Source organism: Anas acuta, chromosome 2 (assembly GCF_963932015.1).
Source record: "Anas acuta chromosome 2, bAnaAcu1.1, whole genome shotgun sequence".
Classification (NCBI taxonomy): domain Eukaryota; kingdom Metazoa; phylum Chordata; class Aves; order Anseriformes; family Anatidae; genus Anas; species Anas acuta.
In genome coordinates this window covers 112222201-112234497 of record NC_088980.1, presented here as the reverse complement: position 1 = coordinate 112234497, position 12297 = coordinate 112222201, and the positions used below count along the sequence as shown (strand labels likewise).

The 12297-nt window shown below is 38.3% G+C and overlaps 1 protein-coding gene across 1 annotated transcript in view; it reads left to right on the top strand.

The window, feature by feature from the left end:
* Nucleotides 1-9878, top strand: part of LOC137851019 (chloride channel protein C-like) — an 85736-nt gene extending 75858 nt beyond the window's left edge. The window contains exons 14-16 of the mRNA XM_068671713.1: nucleotides 5404-5500; nucleotides 6498-6593; nucleotides 8729-9878. Coding sequence (XP_068527814.1) covers nucleotides 5404-5500; nucleotides 6498-6593; nucleotides 8729-8947 — 412 coding nt within the window. The 3' untranslated portion in view covers nucleotides 8948-9878. The remainder of the gene's footprint in view (nucleotides 1-5403; nucleotides 5501-6497; nucleotides 6594-8728) is intronic.
* Nucleotides 9879-12297: the final 2419 nt, after the last annotated feature.

Here is a 12297-nt window from a genome sequence, read left to right as displayed (position 1 = left end):
CCCATGTATTGTCAGGGTCCTGGGGCACTGCAGCTCATGAGTAACACAGATGGAGGAAGGTTTATAGAGTCTGTGGCAGTGGTTTTATTCTGCATCCTAAGTGAGAAACTTTTCTTCCAAAGAGCAACATTATATGATACTTTTAAAATTAGTAGGCCTGTTTGGCCATAGGAATAATTGTGCAGGTGCTGCAGGGCTTTGTGACGGCACCTTTTGGAGGGAAAGCTGGAGTGCTGCAGAGGCTGTGTGCTCACTCAGAAGGCCAAATTAAAAACGTATGCAGCCTTGCTGCAGCATGTGGGTGGCTTTTAGGCAAGTGCAGAGTCTTGTTAAATGTCGAAATCAAATATAGGCATGGGGAAAACTGGTGTGTGAATGGAAAGACTGATCACATACTTGTCCTGTCATTTCAGCGTGTGGTAGGTTCCGCTGAAACTGAAAATCTGCCTGGTAACAAGCCGTCCTGTAGGGAAATGTAAATCCGATCCTAAGTTTTCATAATTTTCTAAGATCTAGTCTTTCTGTAGGTTTGAAATACTGTTTGTGTTTGCAGTTTATTTACAGCAGCCTTTGCATTTTCATGTTAAGACCACAGACTAACTGTTTGCTCATTCACCCTGATTATGGCATCCATAAAACAGAAGGCAATGTAAGTAATGAGTATTAACCTCAAAACACAGCTCTGAGGTAGAAGACATGCCTGTTAAGTAGATCTGAAGACTGAGGCACAGAGATTAAATATTTATTCAGCATCCTTTGAAAGGCTGTGGGGCATAGACAGGACTTGACCTTAACTCTGGAAAACCTCAGTCCGGTGCTTGATAATGACCTTTTTATCATCGTATAGGTCAAATGCCAAAAACTTTCGCAAAGCTCCTTCTTGGTTTGAAGAACCAAACACATAAGTAAACACTAATGATTTAGGCTGTGTAACCTGAAACAACCCTGTAACCTGAGGGTTTATTTTGTGAAAGGTGAAGGTTTGGTGGATTTTAAATCAGTTTCGGTGACCTAGTTCTTATCTACTGTCATTTGCTATATGCAGAATAGTTTTTTTGTTTGTTTGTTTGTTTTTACCATTTAATGAAGGTACAATGCTATTTGAAGCCAGGAAAAATGTATTTAGTATACTAGCAGCTTATTAGAATGTAAAAATAACTGTTCTTAAACAGCATGTATTTTGCAGTTCATGTAAGAATTTTCTCTCATTGTGTCCTTTTGCAAGCATTGCATGTTTATGCAAGAACTTCTGCTGAGAGCAAAGCAGTGATCAAATCCTGCAAGATATTCTGAGCACTCAGTTCATTTTAACTGCTATGAAAGTTGAAGGTGTAAAACAATAAATCTAATCCCAATCAGGGTTTAGGATGAGGAAAGATCATGAAGGATTTTGGAGTGCCATGCTCTGCCTTTGCAGTGTGCAATTTATTGCCACTTGTTATTGTTCTATTGTCATCATTATTTCAAGTGACTGGCATCAATCAAAATTTCACAGTCAGTATCACTGAGCTTTTAAATATGTCTGAGAGAAGCTCTGAGAGAGAATTAGATTTTTAATACATGGAAGGGACATTTGTGTTATTCTGGTCAGAGTATATTACTTGTTGGTCCCCACTGAGCTGGGTATTGGCCAAAGAATAAAAGCTCAAGAATCAATGCAAAGAAAGCAATGTAGTTAGTTACTTTCAGTGGATTAATGCAGCAGAAATAAGCCTGAAGCTTTATGAAGCAAGCTAAAAACGATGCTTCAGGTTCTCTACCCTCCCTTCTCCCTCTGCCCCAACTCTATAGCTGTTTTATCCATTCAGTCTGGGAGAGTCCTGCCCTGAATGCTTTTGCCAGTGACATCACCATTTAATCTTCCTTCTGTTCATTTGCAGCTACTTTGGAGCTGTAGTTCCTTTTTATGTCACTCCCCCAATATTTAGAATTTGTAGTTTCCTCAGATAATTGGCCAACTTGACAAGAAAAGAGTGACACAATCAGCTGTCAGATACTTTTCATTCCTGACTTCCATGCCAAATCTGACATGTGGATATTGGGATAATAATGTGTTATCTTAATTAGGTGTATCTTCATAATGCATGTTTTATAACAGATAGAACATATGAAACTACTACAGTGCCTTGCCAGGGTATCTTTGAAATGAGATTCCCTACTTAAGGGTTTTCTTCCTTCTTAAATAAATAACGAGTAAACGAACAATTGCAGAGTCCAAGTCTGAATCCTAGCACTTCCTGTTAAACCTCACAAAATAGTGCAAGAAACATGTTTGGTCTGCTTTCTAAGGCTTGATGATGTGATAGGAAGGATGTTGTATGTAACATCAAAGAGTGGTGTTGTTATACCTCTGAAGCATGACTTCTGGAAGTCCAAGTGAAATAATGTATGCTCATTTTTCTCTTGAATATGGCAGTTTTTAATAGGCTTGGATGCTTATCAGAAATGATCCAACGATTTCCTTCACCGTGTTTGCATGTGCTTTTTTTTTGACTAGCCAAATTTCTCTCACACTTCCCAAAGCCTTGTTAAGTGACGCCCTGCTGGGATTAGTTAAGAGCAGTGCTGAGCAAATTGCAAGCTGCCAAAACCAGCCAACAAACCACTGGTGATGAGCAAACGTTTCTGCTCTTTAAGCTTGTGGTGAATGTTGCTGTTTTTTTAATTCCAGCCCATGATGTTCAAGTGGAAAATGGTGAAGTCTGGACTATGGGCAGGCCTGAATAGTTTGATTAGGGTGGATCATAGCTTTTGCACTTAAAGTCTATGTATTCATGTTAGGATTAAAGTCTTGAAAGTATTCCTTTCAAGACACCCAGAGATCATCCTAGAAATTTACTTCTTGGAGCTGTACAGGATGATCTAGGACCAGAATATAGATCTGTGTATTTATATCTTACTTACAACAATCAGAAACCTGTTTATGAAAGAGCATAAACTGTAAAGCTGTAGAGGGCTCTGGAGAATAAAGTGTGTAAAGCACCAAAGGGCATGACTGGGTTAATTTTTTCTCCATGTCCTCTGCTGTAGTGAATATATTCTGAGTACACTGTATTTTTCTCCCTTTCCTTCTCCAAAAGGAGTCTGAGGGGAATGGATCTCATCTGTTGTAGCATGCCTGTACCATTCTTTATAGGGTTTTCTCATGATTACCCTCAAACCCAAGTCCATTAATTGTCTACATGACATGTCCACACACTGGCATGCAGATGGTGAGGAGCATAGGGCAGCTCCGTGCTTTTCCCAGGAGGGGAGATGTGAGCCCAGGGCACAGTATTTCCCAAGCAGAGTTTTCTCAGCAGTTAGCTTGGAGGTCTGCTGCTGCGCTGTGCCGTCCTTAGCAGTGTGAACGAGATTTTATGAAAAGCCAAGCCAGTCAGATATAGAATGGAGATGAAAAATACTTGTCTGAATTCCTTGTTTGTCCTGCAGATGGGATGTGCTCTAAAGGGGACTGAGACACTGATTTTCTGCACATCTGATTTTCTTCCACAAGTTACTTTCACACTCATGTTTTTTCCTGTAAAGGAATGATACCTATATCCTAGGCACAGTCATACTCATTCATAAAACCCCATTGAGATCCTTAGATGAGAGACCAAGGGCATGTCTGATTTAAGGAAATACAGATCGCAAGAGTGGATGTGCAGAGTGGAACAGGCAACTGTTTTAGGAGAAGGGAGACTGCTCTGCAATACTTACCAAACCATGACAGATAGGGTTGACAGGGTAGGTTGCTTCAAAAGCATCTTTCAGATCTGAACAAAAATGCACAGGTAGGTGCACCCAAAGTATCTTGGGTATAATCTGGAGAAAAGGTGGACTATATGAAACACCAGAAACATCTGACACTGCAGTCGGTTTGTGTAATATGCTGGAAATTAGATAAATGTTGCATCTTTGTGTGCGAGAGCTCAATGGGATTTCACAGTAAGTTTACTATCTTTTTTTGCAATCTTTGCATTTTTGATTCGGCTTCATCAGACACGGGACAAAGAAGTACAGAAGAGTGAAGGGAAGACTGTTTGGAATAAAAATAATTGAACAGCAAAGAGTCTGCTGGTCAGGGCAGCCAGCAGGAATGTGGGGGACCCGCTTCTACAGATTCCTGTTTATTCTGTGTGGAACCCCTCCAGCTGGAGAAGTGAAGACATGCCAAACACCGCCACTAATGTGCTTGTTATGAAGGGAAGTGTGGAGAAAGGGCTTGAACCTAGTTCTTCCATATCCTGTCCCTAGGGAGGGCACTAACCGCCAGCTTTTGGAACTGACAGGCAGGTCTTCTTAGTGTAAGTCCTCTGCTGTTGAGTGCTAATCCCACCTTGAAGCAGACTTAATCTTTCCCAGGAGACATTATGTTAAAAATGGTAAATTCCTATGACAAGTTTGAGTTTGAGAAAATCAATATTTTCTAATACGGAAATATTTATTTGAAAACTTCCCACCTTATTTTTGGTGTTCCATTCACAAGAGCCACTTTGTACCTCCCTTGTATTTCTCTTGACATGCTAACAAGAGTTGTGCCTCTGGTCTTCTCTGGGTCCCTCAAGCACATCATTTAACAGTGTGTCGCATGTCTTTGTACTGCTATAGTAGCTGCTATCTGTAACCATGGACCAAGGCTAACATCATGATAAGAATGTTGCAAAACAAAAAGCTTTGTGGTGGTCCCCAAGGTGTTTGTTATCTAAATATACTTAAAAGGCTGGAAGTGGATAGTGTGGATGGAGTGAGTGTATGTGTGTGTGGGGAAATCAAGGAAACACTGAGGAATGTTATAATTTCAATATACTGCTTGTCAAGGCTTTTTTTTTTAATTAAAAAAAAAAAAAGGCTTGAAATGATGTAATAATTGATGAAGATATGCAAACCCAAATGATTAAGTCAGCAAGAATATTCAACGCCTTGATGAACTCTTGAGTGCAGTCCTGTGAGAGAAGGTTTCACCGATGATTTAAAATGTGCCATGAATTTTCTGCAGGTCTTATTTTAATGTAGATGTTACATCTACATGTAACAGATGTGGGAAGGATGTGGGCAGGAACAACAGTCTATCTACTTAAATGCAGATTGTTGTTTCTTATTATTGGCATTGTCTTGTTGGGTGTAAACTAGTACATGAGCTGTTCCTGCCAAGCAGGTTGTTCCAGGTCAAGAACACGTAGGGTAGGTGATGTCCAATTAGGCAAAACTAAACCATAAAGCACCTGTGTGATGCTGCTCTTGGTGATGGAAACTTAGGAAGGTGAAATATGTGGTCAGCCTGCTAATACTCTATCTACCATACAACTGACAGTAAAGCAGTGTGTGCTTGTTTTTTAAAATTTGCTCATTATAATGAATTAAGTCCTCTTCTCTCTTACTTTTATTTTATTCATTTATTTATTTATTTTTAAACCTTAGGCTAGAGCTGTGCATGCTGCTGGAAAACGAGCACATCTTCGAACCAGAGACAAACCATGAGTCTTTTTCCTCCTCTCATCCTCTGTCCTATGAGAAGGTAACCTCTTTTCTTTCAGATTGTTCCCTGTTTAATCAGTGTGCATATTGGGTAATTGAGAATGAGCTCTACATGAATGAAGAAATGATGTAATTAATGTGGCTGAGAAGAAAGAAAGAAGTGGTAAGGTACAATTTAAATTAAAGGATGACTAGAAACCTTTCAGGGACAGCTGTCATAAACTATAATGTCACTCAGAGTCTAAGAGTTGCACAAGAGTGCCTGCAAAGTATGTTCTTTCTCAAATAGGCTGTTCCAATTCTCTTTCTCAACTCCTGTATGGACAGCAGAATTATTATAATATTTAATTTGGTATGGGATAGCACCTCTGCAAATGATTAGTATTTGTAAAAGCTTTCAAACTTGAAAAGCATGTAGAATTCTTCCCCTTGATAAATGACGAAAGGATTTTTAGGAGTAGTAAACATTAAGTGTGGTAAAAGAAAGTCATGTGTTACCAAAGCAATACTGGTAATGGAGCTTGAGCAGTTTATACAGGAACAACTGGAAAGTCATCATATATTACTGAAGCTTGGTCTGCACATGGAGATTTTGTTGGCAAAACAATACTGAGAAGGAGCAGGGCAATTATGCATGGAATGAGGTGCCAGAGTACAAATAGGTATGCCTGTGGAAGGCTGAAGCTCAGCTGATGGCTGATGCTGGTTTTGTTGCATTTTTCTGCACTATTTCATCATGCAATTACCACTTCGTAATAATGTGAAAAATCTCACCCCTAAGCCAGCATAAATTGCATTGTTTTAATAGAGACACAGCTACACTAAGGAAAAAAAAATCCTTTTGTAAGTAAAGAGTGCTTTATTTTAAAGTGTTAGTTTAAACCTAATTGGCAAAAGAATTTATAAAGTTTGGACAAGCTCTGCCAGCAGAGCTCTGCTAGAAAACTTTTTCTTAGAGACAAACTGGAAAGCTTTTGAACCTTTGGTTCTAATGTGGAGTGCAGAAAGAAAGAGAAATGGATTCTTGCCTATTGCAGATAACAGTGGAGAAGCTGCCCAATCTGTCGCGTCTAACCATGCTGCTGAATCGCTACACTACAGATCCCCGGTATCAGCAACTCTTCATCAATCTGGTAAGACTGAAGCCAACTCTAAAAACAAACATTTCCTCCATGAACAATGTGTTTGTTATATTTTCTCATTTGTTTATGATGGCTGTGTCAGCCGCACTGATTTACATAAACACTGCCAATCCTGGGACGTTACATTCTCAACAAAAGTAGCTGAGTACAAACAGCATTCCGAAGTTTTAATTCATATTGTATAAACATAACAGATGTTGATAAAATGAGCCAAAAAGAAAATACAACAAAGGAGACCATTTCAAGGGGGCTTTTGATTAAAATACATTCCAGATTGACAAAATGATACAATGTTAATGGAATAGATCATTTAAATGTCATTATTTGGCTCTTATAGTCCTATAAAGCAAATATAAAGCAATGCTTTTGAGTTTTTAGTCTCCATTATGCTACAGTGCCTATACATCAACTTATAAATAAAGCTATATTTCTTCCCCCTTTCCTTTCCTTTTTTTTTTTTTTTTTAATCCCTGCTATGACATTGCCACATGTATTTCCTAAATACTGTACTGAAATACTGGGTCCAAAAGCAATAATGTGTTTGGTATACTGAACAAGGCTTAAAATAAATATGTTATAAACAAAATAAATGTAGTTTCTGCCCCAGTGAATTTCAGTCTACAGCACTGAAACTGAAGTAGGGTGCACACTGGGAAATCTAGATGAGAGAGACTAATTCAGATGGGTTTTATTTAAAAAGATAAAATCAGCTCCTGTTTACTCATATGCAATGAAGTTTGAGATCCATCTAGTCTGGATTCCTCATTCTGAGAATAGCTAGAAGGAAAGGAAGGTTACTAAGCCCGCAATACCCTTAATACCCATATTTTAGTTTGATTTAATAGCTTCTTTTTAATAGGTTGGGAAACTGAGGTGGAGGGAGGACCCATGGCTTTCCAAAGTTCAAAAGAATGTCATATATGGGAGTAGAAGCCAGCTTTGTTGAGACCCAATCCAGTGGGCCACACAACTTTTTTTTTTTTTGTTATGGGAAACCTATTCCTCTCAATTAGGTTTCTCATTGGTACCTAACTTTTTTGTACCTGGTATGATCCCTGAAGCACAAAGGTTAATATCCCATCTAACAGCTTGTTGCTATTGCTCATGAAAGCTGTTTCTGATATCCACAGAAATATTCACTGTGAAGTTTAGGGGTTTAATGATTTCCTGTGGCAGTGAGTTCCACAGCAAAATTATATGGGATATAGAGAAAAGGAAACCTTTTTACCTTTAATTTCTTTTTCCTCCTTATGTCTTTGACTGCTTCCTCAGTTGTGTAAATGACAGGGGGAGAACAGATGTGTCACTCTCTCCTGTGCATTTCCTTATATTATTTTAAGATGTCTTTGCTTCATTTTTCCTTGGTCTGGCAAAGAATCCACTTGGGAAGCATAATACACCTTCCCTGACAGAAACTGGCCAAGTCGTAAGTAGGATACTGTATAATTATGTGAAAAGTAAAAACTTAGTGAACACCTATATAGGCTATAAAGAGCAGATTGGTTAACAATGAAATGGCTTTAGCTGTGTTCCTATCAAGTTATAACCCTCATAGTTTTCAGTGACCAGACTTTAGTACTTGCAGCCCCCTTCTTGAGAAGAGCTATATGATTGTTTTCTTTGTCCTCTTCCTCACAGTCTATGTTTCTATGTGAACTGACTTTTATAAGCATTTACTGCAAAATATTACAGGATGTCATAAATGGTTGTGTAATGAGATAGCAGCTATAAAACATCTAAAACTTAATAAATATTGGGGTCATTGGCTATTTCCAAGTAAGAACTTAGGCCATATCAACGGAGCTCAACTTTGCTTTTCCAGCCTGTGAGATTTGGGTACATTCCAGTCATAATAGTTTATTTAGAATGAACCTGATGGTTTAACAAAAAAGAAAGTGTTGTTTTTTTTTTTTTTTTTTTTTTTTTTACTATGGTATTTCCTGATGTTTTAGGTATAATTGGGGATGGGAAACAGGAGAAGAACTAATATTCTTATTGAATCCTGTCCCTCAAGTCTGGGACCTCTCCTCTGCCCAGCCTCCTTCCCCTGCCTCTCCTTCCCAACTGTGTAGCAGGGGTGCACTCATGGTTTTCTGTTATCCCTGTCTCCTCTCTTTGTTTTACAGGAGCCATACATAAACAAATCGGCAATGTCAGTCCAAGCTCATTTCTCCCTGCAACGCACCTATATCATCTTTCGCACCCTGGGGCTACGCCACCTCACTGTTGTTGACCCACAGAACCGAGTGGTTGGGGTGATCACCAGGAAGGACCTGATGCCTTTCCCCTTGGAGAAGAGGCTCAGGCTCCAGCTGGCATCACAGAGCCCTGACACGGGGGAGTAACCCCTGAATTTAAGGCCGTGGATGCGTTCTCAGGCTTTGTCCCTTCTTTTTAAGCCCATCTTCTTCATAATAAAATAATCCAATCTTTTTCACTTGATCCCTTCTGGAGAAGAGACACTTAAAAGCTGTTGTTTCTAGTCATGTGGGATTGTAGCCCAGAGCTATGTCTCTTCAGCTGTTTGGTGATTGCAAAATTCATTGATTTAAATGCTTGTGAAGCAAAATAGGAATTCATGTGTTTATGGAAGATGCACATAAAATCAGATGTGAAGGATGGAGATCAAGAACTATTTTGTCACACTGTGTCTGTGCCTCCCCCCCAGAAAATGTCATGACCTCCAGCAGCAAAGTTATGTTGGCAAAACCTTTGAGCAAGGACTAAATTTTCAACCTTGGAATATCTGCCTGTTAAAAAAGAGAATGTTTCCATATCAGCATTTTTATGTTGAAACATGTAAGTTTAACTGAAAGGAAATACTGCCTTGGAAGAGGCAGGCCACTGAAAGTAACAGGGGATTGGACTTTCTTATTGGCCTACCTGTGCTAGCTATTGAAAGGGAGAATTGAGTGTAAGAGAAAGATATTGGCTGTGAGGCTCCTGCCAAATTTCGATGACACTTCTCAGTATGAAAAACCTGACATGCTTTTCTGTTGCTTACATTTCTCTAATTTCTGTGACTGCTCAAACAGGCTCTCTCCTTCCACTTGATATGATAACATTTTTAGCTAAGATCATGTGCAATGAGGTATGGGATAAATTCTAATAATAGGAAGGCAACATGATAAATTGTTGGAGTAGTTTTTGATAGCAGCATATTTAGAAACTGGACAAAAAGTAAATTATTCTTCATGATTTTGTGGTGATACAATGTTTGAAAACTTGGAAAGTACTGGTTGTTAATAAATTAACGTGAACAATTTTTTGGACAAAGACACTATTAGATTTCCTTCTATGACTTTGTAATTGATATTTAATTTTATTCTGTTAAATACCAGCAGGATTCCCACAGATTTGGAAATTAAAACCTAGTACGTACAAAGGAATTCACCAGTATTAATGTTGTTATAATGAATACCAAGAAAAGCTAGCAATAATTTACTGGTTATAAAAACTTGCCAAATTCCTGACAATGAATTTCTGGTATTTGAATCATGCAGCCTTGAGTCTCCTATGAATCAAAGATTTGTTGGATTTTCTCCTATTTTCTCTGCTGGATCTTGTCTTTATTAACAATAATGTTGCTTTTGTAGCACCATAGAGAATGCACAACACTTTAAAACTCAAGTGTCCCAGTCGATGTAAATAGGTGGCAGACCAGAAACATATGTAGATACATGAGAGAGGCTCTTTAAACACCCAGTTAAAATATGTCATATGCGGGATGAGAAATGCCTTGCCAATCATCCAGCCAAGAGACATAGAGGTGGGTGGGTGTTTATTTATATTCTGTTACAGTTAGTAATAGTTTGCTCATTAGTACATTAGTAAGGTACTGTCACTGTCAATCTATGCCTCACCTACCTGAAGAATGCAAAGCTTTTCTTGAAGGAATTAGGGCTAGATCAGTCCAGAGTTTTACTGGCTGTTTTTGTGCTAGCAGAACAGGACATCTAATCTAGAGACACCTAGTGATTTCCCCTGAAGGCAGTGAGAATCTCTTTTTCTCGTGATAACCAAATCTCAATAACCTTGCTGTGAATTTGTGGTTTTGGTTCAAAGGCCACTGGTGATTTCCTTTTTCTTGATCTCTTGTGTACACAAAGCATCACACTCATAAGACCTGGGAAATGAAATTGCTTTTTGCTGACAGCATCTGTGGCTAAATGTCTCAGTACAAACTGTTGCCAGAGTGTACTTTGCAGAGTATGAGGGCTGGAGACAGCCAGGATATCAGTAACCCGTTACCTGACTGTGAACAGATCACTTAAATGTTTGGCATATCATTTACTCTGCCTTTAAATTTGGAACGATATGGATCCATGATAGCTCCCGTGCAAAGTATACATGTGAAAAATATTATGGGAATATAAACTTTTCATAGTAATATTTTGTGCAAGCCAATTGTAAAAGGCAGCGTGAGACTCTCCCCGCTCTGTGTCAGTAATAAGTGCAGTTTCAAAGGAAAAGTTCACACAATGTACGTGGAATATCTCGTACCTGTGTTGTGAGCTGGGTGGGAGAATGCATACTGCATTTTTCCATGCAGCATTATCTACCTCAATAGCCAGATGATTTTTATTCATTCATCAACTTATTTTTATTTAATATACGTGTATTCAGAAAAACAGATGAAACAGAATTCCTCTGAGGACTTCCTGAAACAAGTGGATTCCTCATATTCTGGACTCCAGTGAAAAATGTCTCACCACAAGCCATAATAGCATAACAAATATAGGAAGATGAGAACAGACACAATTTGTAGGAAACTTTTAATCAACATAAGTTTCTCATGATGTTTATCAGAAACAAGTCTCTAAGGAATGGCAGCAACAAGCAGACACATCATTTGACTCTTTGGCACAAGATACTTCTGTTTTCCTTCTTGTCTGCTTAAAGTGAGTGGTAAAATTTCTGCTATTTCCTAGTTTGATCTGAACTAAAGAATAGATATTTAGAGCAAAGATACTGTTTTTATGGGAGATATAAACTGTTCATAAATCCTCACAATTTCTGAGCACAAACCTCTGTGGAAGAGAGAAAGAGTTTTAAATGAAATTCAAATCATTGGCATTATTTTTGGCTTGTCCTATGCATATATATTTCTTTCATCTCACCCTCTGTGATGGTGTTTTTCCTAATACTTCTTTCTCTTTTTAAGCCAAACTGAAATTTGGCTTAAAAAACAGGCAGACTGAAATTTAGATACGGGTTCGAAGTACAGTGATGCAAATTTCCCCCTATCCAATTAAAAAAAATGCTTTTGTATTAGAAACATTAAAACATCTGTCCATTACATATCTGCATGAATGTGCCTAAACTATTGTGAGAAGATTTTTTTGTTGCATGCGTATTTTAACCTGTTGTTCTTCAGGTATCCTTTAATGTGCATGTTCTTATCTAATGTACATGTATGTAATATTGGTGGTATATTTCCTGTCATCTGATACTTATACATGTTAGAATTGACTGCCATGTGTTTTTAAATTGCCCAGTTTATCATGCTGTAGAACCCTTTAAAATTTTGTTGTTTTCCCATTTATTCTTGATTACATTTTTAAACTTGATGTTGTCCTGCTTCAATTGCATTTATTTGCTGACCATGAAGGAAGGAAGGAGGTCTGAAGGAGGGAAAAACAATGAAGAAATTCTTAATGTACTCTTTATATGAAAATGATGACTTCAAGGACTC